The 22,833-nt window shown below is 35.4% G+C and overlaps 1 protein-coding gene and 1 pseudogene across 4 annotated transcripts; one reads left to right on the top strand and one right to left on the bottom strand.

Annotated features, from left to right (window-relative positions):
* Positions 1 to 1,844: 1,844 nt before the first annotated feature.
* LOC111302560 (uncharacterized) lies at positions 1,845 to 6,425 on the top strand (annotated as a pseudogene). Its single transcript, XR_016326581.1, has 11 exons — positions 1,845 to 2,109; positions 2,225 to 2,327; positions 2,472 to 2,548; positions 3,327 to 3,444; positions 3,512 to 3,703; positions 3,913 to 4,354; positions 4,542 to 4,641; positions 4,910 to 4,969; positions 5,119 to 5,211; positions 5,660 to 5,780; positions 5,968 to 6,425. The product of XR_016326581.1 is annotated as an uncharacterized LOC111302560 (transcript).
* A 297-nt stretch (positions 6,426 to 6,722) lies between these two features.
* On the bottom strand, positions 6,723 to 22,750 carry ATMIN7 (HOPM interactor 7). Of its 3 annotated transcripts, XM_022899003.2 has the most exons (34): positions 22,676 to 22,750; positions 22,381 to 22,533; positions 21,226 to 21,301; positions 20,645 to 20,897; positions 20,288 to 20,409; positions 20,149 to 20,207; positions 19,995 to 20,052; positions 19,827 to 19,911; positions 19,537 to 19,734; positions 19,345 to 19,403; positions 19,161 to 19,230; positions 19,004 to 19,072; positions 18,508 to 18,630; positions 18,360 to 18,413; positions 18,155 to 18,243; positions 17,903 to 17,999; positions 17,706 to 17,804; positions 17,379 to 17,576; positions 17,119 to 17,229; positions 16,863 to 17,047; positions 15,469 to 16,095; positions 14,873 to 15,290; positions 14,024 to 14,263; positions 13,718 to 13,841; positions 13,493 to 13,641; positions 10,659 to 11,015; positions 10,293 to 10,459; positions 9,929 to 10,194; positions 9,460 to 9,638; positions 8,812 to 8,925; positions 8,598 to 8,734; positions 8,161 to 8,494; positions 7,504 to 7,599; positions 6,723 to 7,060 (listed from the first exon to the last, which is right to left on the bottom strand). In XM_022899003.2, exons 2-34 carry the CDS (start codon positions 22,481 to 22,483, stop codon positions 6,998 to 7,000), a joined length of 5,379 nt encoding a protein of 1,792 aa, XP_022754738.1. In that variant the 5' UTR covers positions 22,484 to 22,533; positions 22,676 to 22,750; the 3' UTR covers positions 6,723 to 6,997. The 3 variants fall into 3 exon arrangements, with proteins under 3 accessions (XP_022754738.1, XP_022754739.1, XP_022754740.1); XM_022899004.2 differs by lacking the exon at positions 14,024 to 14,263; XM_022899005.2 differs by lacking the exons at positions 21,226 to 21,301; positions 22,381 to 22,533; positions 22,676 to 22,750 and having other exon boundaries at positions 20,288 to 20,414; positions 20,645 to 20,781.
* Between the last annotated feature and the right edge of the window lie 83 nt (positions 22,751 to 22,833).

Here is a 22,833-nt window from a genome sequence, read left to right as displayed (position 1 = left end):
AGAATAAGTGTAACAAACGAAATTTACCCCTTCTTGGAAACGAGAATCACTATCTTGAGTCTTATTTTTTTTTTGGAGGTCTGGTTTCATGTGGTTGTATATGCAACAGTATCAGGTTTAAAGCCATATAAAGCAGCGAAAGCGTACTTTTTTTGTTTTTAAACATAAAATTTAAGTTGACGGAAGCTTTTTTATTTCAGAATCAAATAGTAGATTTTATAAATGATTTACTTTAAATTTACAGGTCATCCATAAAGAAAGACTGCATGCAGAAATACTCGAATCTAAATTTTATTAACCAAGTGTTTGAACTTTAACAATTCAACCAACCTCTTGATAAAAAAAAAAAAGGGAAGGAATTACATATAGATTCAACAAAGAAATGTTATCCAAGGAAAAACCCAAGTTTGAATCATCAATTGAAAACCATGGAATATGTAAATTAAGAAAGGTATAGAGTGAAAATGTTGGAGATGATTACGTGTATCTATTAATTTGGTGCCAAACGGCAAAACCGACGTAGAAGGATACTTGTCTGGTCTATAAGGCTTCATCATTCATGGGAAGTCTCTTATCCTTCACTTTGTTTGATTCAGCCTTTATTAAACAACTGCTACAATATTTGTTCCTTTGAAAATACCTGGACCATACTCCTCTTTGAACCTTAAGCTGCTCTTGTATTGGGCTCAGGCCTGAAAATAATTTAGGTTTGGGTTTAGGGGCAAACTTACCTTATTTTGGGCTTTTAAAATTGGATGGATTTGTATACTTTTCATTCATATGTTCATCTTTTACCGAATTGAAAAAAAAAAAAAAAAAAAGCCCTCCATAAGTTCAAAGATTTTTTTTTAATTTTTAATTTGAAAATTTAATTTAATTATTTTATGTAATTATTTTGAAAAATAATATTCAATAAATTTAAAATTTAAAATTTAATACTTATAATTTTTTTAAATATTTTCAAATTATGACCACCTATAATTAACATGATAAAACATATGATTTCCTAACATAAGTACAATAAGTATTAGTTAAAATTTTTTAAGGTTTTAACTTAACACTTATTGTACTTATGTTAGGAAATCATATGTTTTAATCATGTTAATTATAGATGGTCATAATTTAAAAATATTTTAGAAAAATTATAAGTATTAAAATTAAAATTTAAAATTTTTAAGGTTTTTTCTCAAAATTTTTGTAACGTTTTGTTATTGTGAAAATTTTTTATATAAAAGAGATTTAAGCTTAAAAAATTTTAAGTATTGAAAATTAAATTTATTTTTGCAAAAATTTATCTTAAAAAATGAATAAATCATTTACATTAAATTTCAAATTCTAATATCTTGATTTTTAGTTGCATACATTTATAAATGCATAAATATGGGTTATATTATAAGGAGTGAGCAGTGATTTCTTTTAAAAAAAAAAAAAAACTTGAGGAGAAAAAATAATAAAAATCCACCCAAAATCTTTTCTGACAACTCATGCAAGCAACGCCAATCTTTTATGTTAACAAATGACTCAAACTGAAAACTGAAAGGGAGAAGAAAAAACAAAACCATGAAAACACTTGAAAAGAGGAAAGGGCATGTGAGTATTGTCGGTGAATGAAGACTCCCTCTCGAAAAGCAGAGAGGACATGAATATGAATGAATGATAGCTCCACATTTGCATCAATTGTTGAACGGATTACTTTCCGACTCTTAATATGACACCCTAAATCCCTCCCTATACCCCACTTGGTCTTTGTGGTTTGTTCCGTTCTTTCATTTTTAGTTTGCACTTGAAAATAATTCCTTGCTCATTTTCTTTTTCATTTTTTCTTAAAAGGGTAGTTTTTATTTGTGGACTGGAGTTTTTGGATTCCTGTGTGTCAGCAGTGCAAGAAGAAGAAATGAATAAATGAGAGCGGACTTCAACTAAAATTACTTGCTTTGCTTGCATCAGGGTGTTCATTAGATTTTTTTTCTTTTTTAAAGTGATGCTTTGTCTAAAGGCAGAAGCTTTGGATGAAGACCATCATCCTCAAACTCCAAATAATAATAGCACCAGAGGGAATGGAAATTGCAATGGTGGTAATAATGGGGGTTTTATTCTACTAATCAAGTGGTGCTTTTTTTTTTTTTTATTCTTCTTAGTCTTCTTCTTCCTGCTTATGCTTTTCTTTTTTTCTTTTTGTTTTTTTTTTGTAATTGTAACTGTGATATGGTGGATAGTTTTGCAGGACAAGCTCTATTAATAGATATTTACAATGGAAAAGTGGCAAGGTTTGGAGCAGGCCATTGTCATCTGGGGATGATCCTTGTAACTCTTGCTCTGAGTTGGAGGTAATCTGCAAAGCTAATTCTGAGCAATGTTCCAAATGCAAATTATGATCTGGGGAGTTGTTACTTTGACTTTGCAAGCAAGGAGTTCTCATGGTCTATCTATTTGTTAAAGATTTTTAGATTCTGAAATCATGTTGTTACCAGGATACTATGGCCCAGGAAAGGAGTAGACAGGAGAAAAGTGAACAGATGTGTCATTATAAATACCATCTTGAAGAAGAAGTAAGAAGATTCTATATGTCTCTGCATATTCCCCTTTCTTTTGCAAGTAATGAAATTGGTTTCTTTCACTAGATTTCCACCCCTTCTTCTGTTTCTACCCTAAAAAAAGTTGTTGGAGACTGCATGTTAAGTTTTGGATTAAGGTCATGTGTCTCTTTAGTTGTCCAAAGTTAATGCCATGTGGTTCTTTGACACATAAAAACTCAAGCCACTGTTGTAAAGTTCATTTTTCCACATTTCTGATTTCTTTAGGTCGTACAAGTCAGGATAGTTCTAAAGAAGTGTATTAGGCAAGGTAATTAAAATAATGAACAGAAAATTAGAGTAACATGAGACAAGGGGTAGATGATGATTGGTGAATTCATGAGCATTCTCCTTGGCTCTCTTTCTCACTAAAAGCTGAGGCAAGATGATTGTGCTTTAAGCCACTGAACTCTTTTTTGGTCTACATCACTGCATTCCTTGTCGACATAAATCTTAAACTTATTGAAGGTTGATTCGGATTTATTCAGCAATGAAGTGAAGAAGCATTGGCATTGCAGTAGACTTGAGTGAGGGATAGAAAAAGGAAACATGATTAACATGGATGTGATTAGGAGAGCTTTGTTACTAAGACAATGCAGTTTACTCCACAAGAGTAACACTTATGCTAATGAAGATTATTGATGTGCCATGATATTCAAGTTTTGAATTTTTTCTTAGAGGGCCAGTAACAGACAACTTTATGCAGGATTGATATCTCATGCTCATGCAACATGCTACCACTTGGATAATACTGGTTAAAAAGTTGCAGCAGCAGTTGCAGGAAGAGACTGATTTGCACGTAGCTCTAGCAAGTGCTGTTGAACACTCTGGTTCCCCTTCTTCTGATTTTTCTGGCAAGCTCCCAGATGAGGTCAGCCTGCCTGTGCGTGGTTTCTCTTCTTTTATTATGTTCTTTTCTCAATATCTTTGGACTTCAGGCCCAGGAGCTTTTAGATAGCTTAGCTGTTCTGGAGATTACAGTATCAAAGCTTGAGCAGGAGTTTGTTTCTTTACAATATCAGCTTAGTCAGGAAAGGAATGAGTGACGTCTTGCTGGGTACCATTTAAAGCATTTGCCATGTCCCACAACATCACTTTTCGATAGCTCTCTGGCTTCCCTAACAGAACCTGTACGATCATCTATATCTTTCAAATGTTATGCTGGTGATCCTGTGGCTTTTAGTGGTTAAAATTGATTATCATATTAAGTTTACTAATTGGCTTTTCTATGCCAAGTTGTTCAGAATAACACATCTGCCGTATATTCCTCTAGTCAATTGTTTCTCTTATTCTGCTGAGGTAAAGGGAAAGCTGATAAACAGTCTATTTTATTTTTCAGATTGCTAGGCCTTGCCATGAAGAGGAAGCAGAAGAAACATGGATGATATGCCTCCATCAGAGCCTGTTATTGATAACAATCATGTTGTGGAGAGCCTTTGGCATCATCCAAATCAACTATCTGGAGAAATGGTCCTGCATATGAGAGATATTTTCATCTTCTTAGCTGATTCATCCAAGCTTTCTTCTTCAGAGTATTTGGTCTCACCAGCTTCACCTCACTGTCCACTTTCCAATTTTTTTGGCATCTTTCTTAGACTTATCCATTGAAACTTCCTTAGTAAGGGGTCCCTTAGGAGGTGGTGCATATGATCCATATGGAATCTCTTGCAAAGTCAACTGGACATGTAGTCTTGGGACCTATAAAAAGCAGTTGAAGTCTGATGGTTGTTGGTTGGGAAGAAAGAATTTGAATATGCCGCTATGTCTCTAAAAATATTCAGGTCAACTCTTTAACTCCTAATTTTAGACTGGTTTTTATATCCTCATTCCTTGGCTTCTAAGCACTCGCTCTGGAGTAGGAGAGTGGAGTTCATGGAGCTATTTTATCATAAAGCCTTAAGTAGAAAGGCTTTAGGCAGTGAGCCTAACCAATTATTGCTTTTATTGTTCTTCTTTGTTTGCCTACAGATTGCTTGTTAAGCAGTTGGCCAGAGTAGATCCATCTCAAATGAGTTACAACGAGAAGCTGGCATTTTGGATTAACCTTTATAATGTTTTGATTATGTAAGTAATATGATTTTACTTATTTCCAATCTATGCATTCTACTCTCTTCCTCTCTCCCACACATACAAACAATATATAGACACACTCTAAGCTTCAATAAGTTAGGATTCTATCAATAGATATGGAATTTTGGCAAGAAGAAGGTCTCAGACCTCAGTTTCTGACCATCCTGTGCATTTTCATGACAACTAGATCAATAGATAGTACTTCTTAGGCCTTAATTGAATCAAATATCTCCTATTATTTTTTGTCTTCTATCTCTATTTCTCAGGCATATTTAGCATATGGAGTTCCATGAAATGATATCAAACTGTTTTCCTTAATACAGAAAGTTTGATGCTGTAATTTTTCCTCTTATCCCTCTACACTTCCCCTTATCTTTTATCTATATTTCTTAGGCCTATTTAGCATTTGGATTCCAAAGAAACAATATCAAACTACTTTGACCAAATTCTAACAGCTCGGCATGATGACATGCAGGCTGTCTACACTGGTGAAGGACTCTCAGTGAGTGCAGCTGATGTAGAATGCACTGTTCTAAAAATGAATCTGGCTACATATCGACCACAAATTGTATGTATAATTACTCCATTTATATACAGTTACTAGCCCCTTGCAATAGAATTTTTTATAATGCAATAGTGGCTACTCCATTGTCCAAATTTTGACTGGACATGCACCATGCAATGGGATATTATGCAAAGAGAGAGAGAGAGAGAGAGAGAGAGAGAGAGAGAGAGAGCAAATACTGGTACTTAGAAGTATTGGCATCTGTGGAAGGATGGTAAGTTAGCTTTGCAATGGATGCTTTATAATAACTTTCTGGGGTTTCTTTCATCGAAATTTGAAGTTTTTCAAGATTAGTCCTACTTTCTTTTTCTTTTCTCAGAAGAGGAAATTCATTTTTTTCCCATACCCCATTTCTTTTTTTTGTGGGCTTATTTTCTTCTCTTTTTTGTATTGAATTCTTCCTTGCCAGTATTCTATGACATATATCACTTCTAATTACAATCATTGTTAGGCTCCGGTTCTTGCACTTAAGAAATTCAAAGCTTCTGACGAGCAGCTGAAGTATACAATTGATCATCCTGAGCCTCTTCTATGTTTTGCTTTTAAGTTGTGGGTTGCATTCTTGGCCTTCGGTAAGATCTCATTTGCTTCTTATTCCCCCTTCTAGTATTTTGAGTGTTTCTTCACTTATAAAAGTATTGGAATCCACTAATTTTGTTGAGAATTTGGCAATAACTGATTCATAATAATGAAATTTCTAATTGATATGATTGGCTTCTTGTTTTACTGGCTTTTCCTATTGTCCTCATTCTTAATCAGGTGAAGACTTTCAGGCCTGAAAATGTGAACAAGTTGCTAAAAGAGTGGATGAAAGATTGCATTCAGGCATCTGTTGGTATTAAGTAACAAAGGGAAACTATTGGTTCCTAAATTGTTGCATTGTTTTGCCAAAGGAGTTGTCGAAGACTCACTTTTACCCGATTGGATTTGTCAATTCTTATTGCCACAGCAACCATCCATGGTTAGAGATTGTTTATCAGTTAATAAGTGTAGGCTCCTTGGTGCTCAAAGCTTCTCTGTCCCACCTTTTGATTCAAGGTTTCGCTTTCTCTTCCTATTGGATGCAACTTCATTACCTCTACATCATAAGACCACCCACCCTTCAAAAGTTCTAGGAAAGATGTAAAAACTCATGCTTTGACAACCAGAGCAGACAATTCAACACAACAACTGTAGCTATATTACCCACTGCCTGCAACGTGCACATTTGGTCCTGGTAGAATTAGCAAAGATCACACTGTACAGTAGTTGCTGCCAATTATGAAAATTTTCTTATATGAACAAGAACGTATGGTTAACCAAATTAGAAAAGAAAATATGAAGTACTCAAGAAAATTGTTCTTCAACTTACAGATGAGTTGCCAATTTATTGACAACATAGGAGACATTTTTTACCAACTCAACGAGTAGATTATGTGAAAATCCTAAAATTTCATGTTCGCAAATAAAAATGCAGCAGAAAATGTCTTTCACCTAAAGAGGAAGGGCATATAAAAAAAGATATAGAGGATGGATTAAAACAGATAACGTGTAAAATCAAATATATTTCTCCTATATAACAGAAAATTTTGATGCAAAGTGGTTTTCTATTTGCAACTCTGGTATAAAGATGACGGTTCATTTCTGAAACAACTCCTTGTATTAATTCTGTGCTACTCGGAAATGGAATGGAAGATTGGAAGAAAATATAATGTCAATATTTAACTACATGACTATGGTCCTATGGAATGTGCAGTAACCGCTAAAAATCGTCCTTCAAAGCAGCTCAACAAAATAGCCGTTATAACTCTCATGGTAAGAGAGCTTTCAACTGTACTCTAAAAAGATCACCAAGTGCTCCCCGAACATCCATCTGAAGAAATAAAGATACAATTGGTTACAGCAAATTTAAAGAATGAGATGCCAATAAGTGGATTATTTAATATAGAAACAGATTGGCATACTTATTCCATATCACTTGTTAAACACAGACAAAAACAAGCAAAAATGGCCTAATATCTGCACTCTCACCAATTGGGACACTACATGCAGAGGGCAGTTTTTTTTAAGCTTATTAGATGCTTAATTTCAAGAGGTGAATATGCGGAGACGAAACTGCATGCAGAATAGGGGTGATTAAGCAATATAAAAAGTGTGCCAACCATGCAGGAGCAGCGGTGATGGCAACAAAGCAATCTTAATGAGAGGAAATGCCTGAAAACTGAACACAATTCATATATCGCATACAAACTTACAACTAGAAATCTTATTAGGAGATCTAAGGTACAGCAAAGAGAAAGGGGGATTCTGATTTACCTGGTCACAGCAAACAAGTTTCGTAAGCAAAGGATAGAACTCCCTGAGGTGTTTCCTGAAAATCTTATTGTTCATGAAGCACATGCCTTTAAGCACCTGCAAAAGCAAAACAAACAGATATTCTCTATTATCACTGCAACTAATACAAATCACAAGAGCAAAGAAGCAAGTTAAACATTCATCTCTACTCAAGAAAGAGCTGATCCTAAAGCAAACTATCTGATCAATAAAAACAATTTTATGACATAAAGTGATCACCGAAAGAGTGACAAACAGGAGATATTCACTTCAAGAAAATGTGACCACTGAAAGAATGATAATGAGGAGATATTCACTTCAAAGCACTAATAGTTCAACAGATCTCCAGCAGAGACAGCAAGAAGAAAAAAAAAAAGGCAGTCCTGATAATATAAGGAAAGGAAAAAGCAAGAACTAATCTGCACTGTTTTTCTCAGTAACCATCAATTTGATCAAATGCATGATCCAGCCATTCATGATCTTGCACTAATATAATTAAAGGCTGTTTCATAGATGAGGCATAGTTGGCACATAATCTTTAACTAATAAGCAACCAGACGTTGCATTTACAAAAATAGTCTAAACCATATAATGTTTTGATATTTTCTCAAAGAGGCAGTGTGAAAAAGAACCATATACCTTAACAATGATTGGAGACCGCAACTCCAGAACCCGATGAATATCCACATTACAAGTTTCCCCTATTGTAGACTGGAGGTCAGATGCATCCTTGAGTACCTGTTCACAGAAAGACACCAGCTTCTCTTCTGCTATTCCTTCCAATTTCGTTTCTGCATAAGAATGTTCAGCCAATCTTGACCTGTTGTTGTCTGAAGAAACATCCATGTCCTGAGAACGATTATGTTCTCGATGTTGCCCATTATTATCATTAAATCCTGAAGTTGTTTTTTGCAAGACATCCAGATAAATGCAAGTTCCTGCTAACTCCTGGCGAAGAAGATTTAGAGGAGGCCTGCCAAGATATGGAGTTATTAGAAGCAAGCTTCTTCCACCTTAAGAGTAAACAGAACAAACAATGACAAAAACTGAAATTAGGAAAAACAGATTTTCCTCACCTTTCTTCAGGAATGTGGTGCATACGTGTTCTCAGGTTAGAATATGAATTATATGAAGCAGCAAACTCTACTAAGGATAATAAAATGTCCATTACAGCAATCTTCTGAGCTGCTTTCAAATTATCCCAGTATTTTTTCTGCCAATTCAGACACATTAATTGGTAAAAAAAATTACAGAAATATACCACATGATCCAAAGTCCAAAGATGCAAACCTGAATGCTCTCAATAGCACCAAGAAGTAATAATTGAGTGATGCACTTGCCCCTAACAGTTGCCATCAGTGGACTTTCCTCATCTTTGGCTTCAGGCTCAACAACCTCAGGAAGCTAGAGAAGTGTCAGATCAAATAAGAGAAGGGTAAGTAAAAAAGAATAAAGGAGAATGAACATAGTGTCAACAACACATTACGTCCATAAATGAAGGTGTGGCGTATCCTCTCTGCCACTTTTTTATTTGATCCTTAAATAAAGACATTGGAAGGTTTGACATGATAAAACGAGCTTCTTGTAGCAAATATTTGCATAAATGTAAAACAAACAATACTCTTTCTTTCATTTTTTTTTCCCTCCCTTTTTTTTTAAGAACAAGTGTAATAAATAGTTAAGCAAGCATTTTAAAGGCTTATATACACATGCACCCCCAATAAATAACATATGATAGCAGTGGAGAGTGGAGACTGAAACTATCAAGAACCAAGAACTTCTAAAGTGTCTTCTATAAGGTTTAAAAAAAAAAGGAAACACATAAATAGAAAATCTCTTGTGATCGATCCACCAGAGATATAGGAACATCAAACACCGAGAGAAAGGAATTGCTAACCAGTAACCACCAAACGGCACAATCAAAGATGACTTGCTTACCTTGGGTGGTGAAGATGGAACTGGAATCTCTGATGCACGACTCTTTGGTTTTGAGGTAAGACTTCTGAGAAATAGGTTATCCATCATATTCCCCATGATCCTTTGACCTATAGTTTGACTTCGTTGGAGACCCCCAGCTTCAGCAGACTTCTGAGATCTACCTGATGGCGAGGGAAAACCTACAAGAATAAAGATAAATACATTTGTAAAGTTTGCTAACGGACATAATATATTTCAAATGTCTGGATTGGCTGTTTCAACAGTGGCATAAAGGTTGACCCTTCGCTTGGTATGAAGCAAAACCGGACATCAGAACACTATCAGAGAAGAATTAAACTTTGTAAAAAGTTTGGCAGATTATTCCGCAAACTGAGTTTGATATATAAATGATATTAACACATGATGATACAGCTTCCCAGTTGTCTAATGTTTAAGCAATAGAAACGGGAAAAAATCTTTAACAGCTAACCTTCAGATCCATCAGGAATAGATTGTAAGCCAGATTCTTGATTGTGATATTGTGAAACAGATGAATTAGTAGTCCTTGTGCTGCTATCAATACCAACACTCGGGGATGAAAGTGGTGAAATCTTCCCATTATCAGTAGAATCAATTTGGTAAACTTCACCACCTGTATGAACCTTTAAATCTCTTATTAAAATTGAGGAGTTCGATGGATTCTCTAGTGCTAAAGCATTGAGTAGCTCAAGCGGTTGTGTTGTGTATGATGCATCTCTGTGATAAGAATAAAGTAAACAAAATACATGACTTAAAAATACAAATTCTAATTGTCAAAAATATTTAAGTATTCTAAAATCTGAAGACATACAGACCTTATGCTCTTCAACAACATATCCCAGTCGTTCTCACTAAATTGGTGTCCTCCAACCTCTATGAGATGCACCAAGGCACCAAGAGAAATTGAAACCACTGTCTGATCTGTCTTTTTAGCACAATCCAACAGCAAACTCAAGAGTGGGGGCAGCATAAAGCACACCTCCTGTTTTTTTTTTTTAAAAAGACAAGAAAGTTCAAGATACCAATAATTGTCAGGAAACTTGGTCCAAACACAACATTATATGGACCATTTAGAATTTAGATGATATTTGGTTTCCAGTCGAGATCTAAACCCCACCCCTCACCCCTCTATTTTAAATTGTGTGAATAATACAGTTAAGAGGATTTTTACACTCGTCTACCTTGTAAAAAGTGTTGAAAAGGTTGCACAGCAACTGAAGTGAATGAATGCTGCTTTCACGAAGCCACTCATCTCCAGAAGAAATTAGGCTCTCCTTTCCAGCATGTCTCACATGATCAAATATGGGAAACAATACGCGATGGAAAATACTCTCCCAAAATGGTGTTGAGAACTTGCTACCTCTTTCATTCAGCAAATCAAACAAAACTTCAAGCGCACAACTCCTAACCTCTGGTCTTGAATCTGATGTCAGATCAGACAAACCAGCCAGCATTGGGAACCAATAATGCTCAGTTACATCAAATGCTGCGTCAGCATCAACATCAATGGGTTTCAGAGCCCCACCAGGTATACGTCCCTGTAATTGGAAAATATGTTGAAGCACTTAAGCAAAGATGTCCAGTACAAAGAAAAGAATGCAGAAGAAGTTAAGCAAATTCAGAAAACATTTTTGAAATATCAATGTGAGCAAACAATTAATATAAAATTTTTTTTTTTCCTGAGAAGAGAAAAAGAGTTCATATAAACCTTCAGAGTATTAAGAAAAAACTACGGCATGCTTATCATAATAAAGAAAATAAAAAAAGTCTTCTTGGTAGAAGGGGTGGTGACCATGGACATTTTTAGACCACATTGTGAATATTTCAATTAAAAGCCCCTCTACAATGTTTTCCAGATTTACAACTATGTTGAAGAACAATAGGATTTAGTCAATGTCATTCCATATCAAGAAACGCATTTTAGTGATGCAAAAAATTAATTATAAATAAGTAGACTAGTTTCTGGAGTAAATCCCACTTTTAAGCATTGTCACATTAGCAACTAAATAGTAGAACCTTTTGTCAAATAAGATCAAAGATGCTTTTATCATTGAGATACCAGATTGTGCTTTTGTCCTTTATACCTTATCTTGGACCATTTGTTGTATTGGGGAATTTTTGTACTAAAAGTTAGTATCCTTCCAGAGTTTTGAGGCAACAATTTTCACTCCAGTAATTTCAAAGCTAAGTTCAGATCCATTCCAAGAAAAGCTTGGAAACAATGGCAGCTTGGTTATTGAAGAGTGGAATCTCCAACACCTTCATTTCTTCAGATTTTTTTCTACTGTTGGTGGCTGGCTATTCTCTTTGCTTTTAGGCTTGAGATTCAGGAATTCTCCTAGAACTGTGAAGAGCAACTGATATTTTGGTTCTTAAGCTAGTATTTTCTAATTTTCATTTCTGTATAGTATTCAAATCTTATTGCTGCCAACTGAAGCAGAACAATATGTTCAATTGACATAATAAGCCAGGAAACTACCATTAATTGCTGTTACTTATTGTTTAATGCCTAGGTTGTTTAACAGGATCTACTTGCATCAGCTGGGATAGAGTCACCGGCCAATTCACCGGAGCTATTTCAAAATTTAGAAAGAGAATCTTCAATACAACAACAACAACAACACACTAAGCCTTATATCCTAGACTCTGAGGTCGGTTGTAAGAAAAACCAAATAAGAGAATCAAATTAGGTTCTAATTTGAATCTTCTTGTCCCACTCATTTCTATCAACAACTACCTTTTCATCTAATTTCTTAACCACTATATCGGTTTTTATTATTTGCATCCATATTTTTGTGGTTTACCTCTAGATGTTTTGATCTCTCCTAGATCTAAAGATTCAATTCTCCTAAACGGTGCACAGCTAGGCCTACGTTTTACATGTCCAAACCATCGCAAACGGCCCTTTCATCTTCTCTTCAATTCAGACTACCCCTAATTTTTCTCGAATCTCTTCATTTCTGATTTTGTCTCTTCTTGTCTTACCACACATCCATCTAAGCATCCTCATCTCTGCCACGTTCATTTTCTTCTCATGTTTCTTAACAGCCCAACACTCAGTTCCATATAATAATGCAGGCCTTACAGTTGTTTTATACAACTTCACTTTTAACTTTAAAGGCATGTTACGATCACACAACACACTCGACGCATTTCGCCACCTCGCCTATCCTGCTTGAATCCTATGTTTGACAATGAGAATCTTCAAAAAACATAGTTAAATCTAATGAAATTCCTTTGACCACATGAAAACCATAATATGCAGGATTTTAACTCCACTATAACATAAGATATAATTCTATTTTAGGACCGCTACTACAAATAGTACTACACCATTGATCATGAAATATCAATTGCTTGTTGAACGCTATGAATTGCATGAAAGTAGGATATTCCAAATTCGGGGGTCCAAAAGTTTTATAAAACGTTCTTGGTGGAAAAAAATGTGAATGAAAGATCCCACTGAATTGAATTGGATCCATGAATCTAAGAAATAGTGAGAATTCTTGATCTCTCTCAATATCTCTCTCAACTCGAAAATCCAGGGTTTGAATTGATGTCCTTTCATTGATTCCTCCTAAATTGCATTGGTTTATCCTAAAGATTTCATTTCAATTGGAATTTGGTTATATAGACTCAAACAGACCCAAACCTGATTGCTTTCTGCAAGTATCTGCTTACATAGATAAATGTGGGAATGTCAACCAAACCAGAAAAACCAGGTAAACCAACCCAACCTGAATTAACTAAAAAGTTCAACAACCCGAAGCCAAAACAGCCAGAAGCAGACCGGTCTTGACTCTTGCCCTATTGCCACCCTTATGAAATAAGCTTGATGTAATAATAATATGGACATAAATGCAGACTATCATTTCAAGATGTTGTCCGATGTGTTAGTAAAGAAAATAGTTCTTGCTCGAAGAGAGCAAACAAAACAATGAAAGTTCTTTTTTGTTTTTAGAGAGAGAACAACATGCTCAATTAACAAAATCTAGCTGAAGGATGGAAAACAGACCTCTGCTAGACGATCTTCACATATACGGAGAAGGGCAACGGCCTTCAAACTTATGCGGTGGGAAGTTTTATTGTTGGCAAACCTAATAAGACAGTTGACGCAGTCCATAAAACAATCTCCAACAACTTGTTCAAAGTGCTCTAGTATAACTGCAAAGAACCTGCTGTTAGATTAATTGGAAAAAGAGAAGCATCAGTTGGAAGAAGAAAAATAGCAACTTCTTACCCTGTTCCACGTTCTCAAATGCACTTTCAACAATTGATTCCAAATCATCATCTGCAGCAGCAGTGAAAATCATAAAAACACTTCGCCATCCAGACTTTATGCTTCCAACCTTTGACTTTATCATCTGCAATGACAACGTTATCAGTCAAGGTGTCACACAAGTGCTCAATGGAAGAAGAAAAATCTGACAGTTAAAGCTTTAAAATTAAAAATATATTAACTGCAAAACATATGATGATAAAAGAGTGGAAAAAACCAGCAAGCAAGAGAGCTAGATGTTCAGGAAAACCGAGCAAGCCCACATACTTGAACAATGCAGTCAACAATAAGGCTCCTTATGGTTGCACTTCGACTATTCCGCATGAGAACAACAAAAGGTTTAAGAATATCATTTTGGAAAGTAAAATTGGTCAGTTCAGCACGCTCCAAATACTTCATACCAAGCTGCCTCAAAGAATCTATCGCATACATAGCAATTTTTTCATCAGCATGGCTGCCAGCAGAAATAAAATGATTTGCGAGGACAGTCCATATTCTAGCCCAGACCTGGTAGACGTATCAAAATATAAGCCAGCATGTAATTTGGCAGGAAAAAACAAATGATTTTCAAAATTATAAACTATAGTTAGATCCCACTAAGTCAAAATAACAGCTCGTATCGTTAAATCACACATCTGAAACTAATTAATTTATAAAAATGCTCATGCGGTAAAAAGAAAGCCAACTTCATATCAAATGCTCTATTCTTGTAAATTAGAGTAACTTTAAATGTAATGTTGATTCACTGACATTATTTAAAATTTTTTCAGAATATTCTCCACAATTTATCATGAGAGCATGGCACAAATATATCATGTAATTTATGAACCTTTGTTCCTAAAAAACCAGACCTATCAAGAAAGGAATTAAAAGCATTTTGAACCAAGAAAAGTTCGCTGAAATTCAAAGATGGTTAGAGCATTTTAAAGAGTCCTCTCTCTCATATTCCTACATGTTTCTCCACAATATTCCATATGCCCATTTAAGTAGCGTAGATCCCAATCTACATCCTCAACTTAACAAGATTCAGAATATGACCAGCCATAAAAATCTTGATAAGTAATTATAAACATGAACAAGAGGGTAAGTGGATGTCAGTCAGTTTAAAGAACATACCATTCGTATACGAGCAATATTGTAATAACTGATCTCAACGAGCTTTTGCAAGCTGAAAACACGAGCTGGAGTTTGTTTTAGTTCTTCTGCTGATACACCACAGAGAGCAGTGAAGAACTCCACAACAGAATCACTAGGCAATTTTTCACTATTCACAAAAACCTGTTCAGCAGGTTTCCCAGCTAATTCTTTCAGTGACTGCACAACAGCATCCTTGGAGATCTGATTTGATCCATGCATGACAGTTGCAGCAATAGCAGGAGTTGACGTAATAAATTCAAGCCGAGAAACACATTCGAGAACAGCATTCCATGTGTCCTGAAGAGAGTCTGGTTCTAACTCGCATAAAACCAATAGAGTCCGTAATGCTTCCACATTTTTACTACGCATTTCCTTTGGGGCATGCAAGAAAGTAAACCTAACATCCAAAATTCAGAAACTAACATTATAGCTATGCTAAGGTAAGAAGAACAGAGTAATTACAATGATAAAGCAGAATTAATACAATGTTAGAAAAGGGAGGTGGGTGGGGGAAGGGAACTAGGCAAATAACAGCAGTAAGAGGAAAATTTTCAAGTAGAACAAGATATCTTTACCTGACTAGAGATGTTAAAAAGGCATAGCGCATTGTATCCATTCCAAGGACATAGGTAATATGTATCCCAGCTCTAAATCCTTCCATACAAAGGACAACCCTCGGCTTATTTTCACCTTCCTCCATTGTAACAGAGAAAGTAGCCAGCAACGGCCATCCTACAGCTTCAACCATGGGCCTTACAAGTTCAATCTCTTGTGCAGTATAAAAAACTCCTCTTTTTGCCCCTTGGTTCCGGATAATAGCCTGTGTCTGCTTAATTATTGCTTCACTTTCAGACTTAGCATCAGTTGCCGGCTTAGTTTTAGGGAGAGCCAGATTTAGGATACTAACTAGGCGGCCTCTCTCTTCACCTTCTGGCTTTTGCCTGCTACCTTTCCCAATGCCAGCTGCATCATCTTTCATTTTTATCTCTTCTTTAACAATAGAATCATAGATCTCTTCCAGAAGTTCGATAGGGGCACACTCTTCAGGATCATTCGTGGCATTCATACGTATAAAATCTGACTTTGACATTTTTGGCCAGACCATGGGGTTATGGGCATCAGTATTCAGCATTATAACTGCATATGCAAGAACATATGCAGTGTCTGCGTTCTTGAAAAGACCTGGATTATCAGCACAATACCTGCCAAACACAAAATGAGGAGACTAATCGCCACCTAGTGACGGAAAGAGGCATATAGTCTACATAACAAGTGGACAGCAAGAATTGTATTAAAAAACACTCACCATATGACATAGAAAAATAGTTCATAGAAGTGTAATGATTATAGGACAAAGGCATTGGAATCTTATTTACATTGGCTACAGCCTAGTTATGGAAATAATCTCCAAAAGTATTTAAAGAAAAGGTTTGGCATGATGGAGAGGAGATCTTGGGATCTGACAGTGGGCGGTTGTACTACTTTTAATCTAAGATAATAAAACAAAAAACAAATAGAAGTTTGAAGGATGCTTACGATATATGAGAACAGTGTTCTCAAGATGTAATAGAATTTATTCATTCAATGATGATTCCTTTTTCCAAAAAAAAAAAAAACCCTTATAACCTGATTTTTTGGCATAAAACCTACCTATAATGGCTAAAAAGAACCCCCACTAAACTAAAAATATAAAAAAGTAGAGGTTTGAAGGATGCTTACGATATATAAGAACAATGTTCTGAAGACGTTATAGAATTTATTCATCCAACAATGATTCCTTTTTCTAACCAAAACAAAAAAAACAACCTTATAACCTGATTTTTTGGCATAAAACCTACCTATAATGGCTAAAAAGAACCCCCCCACTAAACTAAAAGTATCTGTTTCCATAATTAGATTAAGCCGTGCTTATGTTTACATTTTAGGCGAAAGAGACAGTTTTATGCACATAGCAGGGATACCCTCATACCTTTCTGCAAACTTTTCCATGATGCGATCTATCTTTTGAGCCTCCCCAGGAAGACGGAATCCTTTAAGAAATTCACGTATTGCAGTATCAAACTTCATTCCTGAAAATGTTATTGAATCTACATAAGCATGCATAACAGCAAGGGGAAACTCCTCATGTTGACCCAAATAATCACCAATCATTGCCTGCAACAATGCTTAGAGTTAGACCACTTCTCTAGGTATTGAGCAAAAGTTGTATCAGATAAGGGCTCTACCTTGTCCAGACTGGGAGTATTTCTTAGAAATAGGGCAACTGAAGCAGGATTATTTTCCACCAATTTATTTGATATCAGATACCCAACACCCTTCACTGGTTGCCTATTGAACTGCATTGTAATTAAAACTATGTTTTAGAATCTAATTACAGTCTGATAAATTGAGGACTGATCAACAATACTTTCCAGTATCGTACTCACTTCACAGAAAACTCCCAGTCTAAAATGCTAAGTTGTGAGTATAAAACCCAATCAATTACCTCAGAGATGGCAGCTTCCATGGTAGATTTATGAGCTTTTGCCTTCTCAAAGTTACTGGTAACATCTTCCCTGATTTTTATCTCAACAGATTCTCTAGCATAATCTTCTTCAACAGACTGGCTGCCTCCCCTCTTCCTTTCTGGTTGTCTTCGAGATTTCTCCCAATCAACCAGTGATTTTAGAACGTTGACAAGGCACTGAAGAGTTTAAGAAGTAAAGCTTTATCAAGCAACTACAGCAGACATGGAAGCATAAAAATATAAAACAAAAATAGTACTAATGCTTGGCAAGCTGATTTACTGGAGCTGGCCAACAGATCAACCAACCTGGAGTGAGGAACCCCTAATTGATGTTGTCTGAGTGACAGCAACAGAGTTTGGGTCAGCATTTTGTGTCCCTTGAGCTATTTTAGACAATGTGGTAACCTAGAGGACCACAAGGCAAAAGGAATAGTCAAATACGAAAGTCTATAATAAGATAAAGATATAAATAAATGGCAGGTGAATGGTAACTGAGTTCCTACCATCCGTTCAAACAAGTTTGGTGCCTCAAGATCACAGTCATAATTCACATAAACATCAACAAGCATCTGGGGCTCCTTGCAAACTTTCTCTAGTATCCTGGAAAAATAAAATTAAAAAGGTTAGATAATATAAAGCAAAGAGCAAACTAACATGGTAATGACAATATACTGAACAGTGAATGCCACACAATATAACTAAAACCATTGCTTCCCAGCAATGACAACATTAATCAATTAGAAAGAGCAATATACCGAAGAACACTCATTTTTTGGTTGATGGGGAAGTCCGAACTATCCAATGACCGCAAAACAATCAAGGGGAAGAAGACACCAATTTCACCCTGAAAAGAAGTAAGGTAAAGTACTAAGGCATAAAGCAAAACTGATGTCTATCACAGAGCTAACGCTTTACAATGAAACAACTAGCTTTAACAATCTGACAAGATTATAATCATACTTTAAGACTCTCCCTGAATCGCAACAAAAGCACAGCAAATATCCCAGTAGCATACTGCCACAAAGAAATGCACAATCAGAGACAAATTCTCACAGCAGATTCTTCTAAAACATGATATCTGAAAGAGATTATGTAGACGCAAGATAACCTGAAATAAGACAGGAGACTGTGAAACTGAAGCTCGCAGCAAAGCATATGATAGATATGCTTTCACTGAATCAATGAAATGGAAGTTCTTGGTAAATGAATGGCCAACCCCTTCCAATAGACCCTGCAATACCATAGGCAAGCAAAAATGATGAAAGATATTAGCTATCTTTTCTTTATAACCATTAAAAATAAACAAATTTTAACATTTTAAAACACTTTTTGCTGATAAGATTCTTTTGGAGCTACCAATAGATTATATTCTACAATTTCACACTTCCCTATCTATCCAAACTCAAATACAATAAGGATTACATCTATACTTTCCACGCCAATAATAAGAAAGAAAATAGCAAATATATCCTCTTAACAGAGAAAAACAAAATGAAGCATTTGTAAATATGACCCCACAAAGTCGGGAAAGAACTCTATTATATTATGCAAAGACTACTAACCAAACATTCTTACAGAACATAGAATAAATTCATAAATTTAACCTGCAGAAGTTCAAGAGACAGAATCCGTGTCTTGGTTGTGACCTCATCAGTATCTTCCTTCATACCCATCTACAAGACAAAACATTTCATGAGGGAATGCTAGCAGAGACTTCAAAGTGCCAAGAATAATTGGTGAGGGAATAAGAAGTAGACCAACCTTGCAAAGGGTGCGGAATACTAGTAATGCATCACGTTTACCAATACTCATGCTCTCAAGGTCAATCCCTCTAAGATGAGTTTCAAAAGTTGCGATACCAAGCATCAATACACAATTGCAACAATATACCAGCAAAAGCAAGAAAAGAGAAACTAGCAATCTGGGTAAAATTTTTAGTCCATACCTTGTGATCTTTTTACCATCCTCAACATGCACAACTTTGTCAAGAGCAGCCTCTAAACCCTATAAAACAAGTAGGTATCATCTTAAGAACCATAAAAAATCAAAAGAAAACTTCACTAAAGCAAACACCCAGCATATGCTACAAAACCTAGACAATGAATCATAAAAAAATAATATCTAATATAAGGATAACCTTGATATCAGCACCGCCAGCAAGGTTTTGAAGTTCCTCAACAGATGCAAGTGTAGCATCCTTGACCCGGTAAAGTGCATCCCCTAAAGTCATTTCATTTTCATTTTGTTCACCTGAAGAAGCTTCTACAGGTTTTGAGGTAGAATTCTCTGAAGAAGCAGCTTCAATATCATCAGAAGAACCAGATGAAGTAGAGACCTGAATTCCATGTAAAAGATATTATCATCTTTCTTCCTGATGTAACATAGAGCAAAAAAATAATTAAAAGGTTAGAACTATAAATTCCACACCGGATCAACCTCCATTCTCCTAAATATGATGCTAATCATCTGTGTCAACATTGCCTTTGATGTCGCTTGGTTTATAGGGCTCTTGCTACACATCAAAACCATAAATCATGAGAACTATTTTAAGTTGGAGTGCGGACTGTCACTATATTCAACAAATACAAACAGCACCTATGAAGAGCAATATTGTAGCAGACTCTGATAACTCCAAGCAAAGGTTCCCCATGGACTGAATTTCAAATTAGCAATATTGTAAGAAGACTCAGTTCATATACTGGATAATAATAAAACAGATAAGAATACCACTAGATCCAGGACACCATACCTCTGAACTTTGTGGATGCTACAGCCGTAAGAAGTACCTTCAGCACTTGCAGGATTGTACTGCAAATTGTTTTCCAGAATTAAGCATGTAACAAATAACATATGCTATAAACAAGGTTAACAAACAAAAGGGGATATACCTGTCAGGAGAAGAATTATCAACACAGCTGCAAACCATATTCAAAATGTCTGTAAACAGAGGAACGTTTTTACCACCATCTAAACCAGGATCCCCCTCCAAATGATCATAGGCAATTAGTTTCTGTGCTTATGGAATTAAAACATATCATGTCAGTAATCGCTATGCAGAAATTGAAGACATAAGAATTTCCAAAAACAAATTGAACATAAATAGGAAGGTCCTTTTGGAATATATGTAACAGGCTTTCAGATGGATTTGGATTTCCCTTGATGTTATATAAGAACAATAGAGAAGACCATTAAGTAGAAAATAAACATTAAAAATTAATAGATCAAGAACGAAAGCAACTACATACATGAAGACAATCCAAAGCAGGTTCAAGGATTTTCAAGTTTTTTGTCTCAAATGCAAGTCGAAGAGGATTCAGAACAAGTTCCACCTCAGCCCCTTCCAAGGTGTATCCTGCATTTGCTAAGGCAGTTGTGATGGTTCCACTTACAACAGTTGGCTTACTAACATGCTCTGTTTCCCCAGCACTTTGTGAAACTGTACTTGATCCATCAGGTTCTGCTCCAGAATTTCCAGCCCCAGTTTCAGTCTCAAGGGAACTGTGAGTAAAAAAAAAAAAGCAAAAATTAGAGGGCATCGATAATTGTTACAGTATAAATCATGATCATATTATGGTAAATTATATCAATTACACATCATTTTTAACAAGGCCATTTAGAGTTCTAGTTGGCCGAATTTGACAAAGAATATAGTGACAGCAAAAACTTCAGCACTGAACTATATTGAGAACAAATAATTGTGAACTAATAGACCAAAAAATTATAAACGGCTATTTCATTGGGTTTATATCTTGGGTAAGAAACTAAGAACAAATCAAGTAGGAACAAAAAAGAGTAGCAGATTATAAGATTGTAAACAGATAGAAACCTTCCATCTCCAGCCATTGATGCTGCTTGATTTGTCTCACTAGATGAAGAAAGTTGATTCGTTTGCCTTGGACTATCTGAAGAAATGGAAAAATATAATAAAAAATAAAAAAGGCAAAAGCTACGACCAACCAGCAACAAGTTAACATGAAATTACAGAAACAGATATGTTCACATATTAAAGAAAACCAGTGAAAATGTTTTCTATTAAATGCTGGAGAACAGTGCACAGTAGGAAGTGAAAGCCCCACATCCTTACTCTCAGACCCATCCTTTTCTTATTGATAACATCCTCTATTTAATGCAGCAACGACATCAGAAATATTGTATTTTAAAGAATTAATCAATGAGGGAGATGGAAAAAAAAGATTAAATCCTAGAACAAACCATAGTAACAAGAAAAGAACCACATCATTATGCTTCTCACACACCAATTTTGCTTACAACATAAATCCATCAGACATGAGGATATCTTCTACAACAATCAGACATGAGGATATCTTCTACAACAACAACCAAAAACTAAGCCTTATATCCCATAACTTTGGGGTCAGCTATATGAAAGGCAAAATAATAGGAATCATGTTAGGTCATAGTTTTGAATCTTCTTGCGCCACTCATTTCAATCAAAAGCAATATTTTCATCTATTTCCTTAACCCTACATGAGGATATCTTCTAAAAGAGAAAAAATCCTTAATTTTATAAAAAAGTATAACTAAGTACTTAAATAATAAGGGCATCAAGTACTCCATAGAAACCGAAGCTTCTTAATCTAACGTCAAAGGAGATTGTGACTTACACAAGTATTCCTAAACCATAATTTATGTCCAAAGCACCATTCTAACTGCATTCTAAGCAATAGTATTGTCGAATAGGGGTAAAAATAGAAGGCAAATTGCAAACCAAACAAAAATCAATAGAGCAAATTCTGAAATTAAAACTTGCCGGTAAATTAGCTGAAAATCAAAAGTAAACTAAAAAATAACAGTATAAAGAAAACAGATTAAAGACAAAGAAATTAAAATTAAAGAACAATTACCAGATGAAAGATGATCAATGTAATCGCAAATAGAATTCATCCTCGGTTTCAAAGAAACAATAAAAAAAACGAAGATCGATAAAATAAGATTTGAATAAATAAAGTATAGATCTGACCTAAATAAGTCTGAATAGCCTTTTGAAGATCGTTATACTTCTTGCCGGCACATTCCTTGAGCATCGACTCGAATGCTCGGCTCACAAATCCACCTGCCGCCATTGCGCTCTTATCCGATGCCTCGAGAGTTCCAGAGTTTCCTTCTCTCACACCTAAAAAGCAAAATTCATTGCCGAAAAGAAGAAATTAGATGTTGATTAGAGAAACGGAGCCAGATCTCGAAAAAGAGATTTAGGATCTGGAAGTAGATCAAACCACAAAAAAAATAGAAGCAAACAATAGAATAAGAGTTACCTGTTTTGATTTGTTTTGAGAGAGAAAAAATTTGGAGTGAAAAATGTTGAAGATCCGAAAAGAATGAGCAGAACCGTTGAACCGAATATCAGGAAATGTTTAAACAAGTGTATTGTTTTTGTGTCTATTGGGCTCAGAAGGATGAGCCCAGACTATGC

Source organism: Durio zibethinus, chromosome 13, assembly GCF_047325235.1.
Source record: "Durio zibethinus cultivar Kanyao isolate XHJ-2024 chromosome 13, ASM4732523v1, whole genome shotgun sequence".
In the NCBI taxonomy this organism is placed as follows: domain Eukaryota; kingdom Viridiplantae; phylum Streptophyta; class Magnoliopsida; order Malvales; family Malvaceae; genus Durio; species Durio zibethinus.
This window is presented reverse-complemented; position numbering and strand designations above follow the sequence as displayed.

Excerpts from the sequence above, each read along its gene's own strand:
- ATMIN7 (XM_022899003.2), bottom strand. The coding sequence starts at position 22,483 with ATGGCGGCAGGTGGATTTGTGAGCCGAGCATTCGAGTCGATGCTCAAG. Across the intron at positions 17,805-17,902 it reads CAAACTTGTTTGAACGGATG|GTTACCACATTGTCTAAAAT; the intron begins GTAGGAACTCAG and ends GTGGTCCTCTAG. Across the intron at positions 14,264-14,872 it reads ATATTGCTCGTATACGAATG|GTCTGGGCTAGAATATGGAC; the intron begins GTATGTTCTTTA and ends TACGTCTACCAG.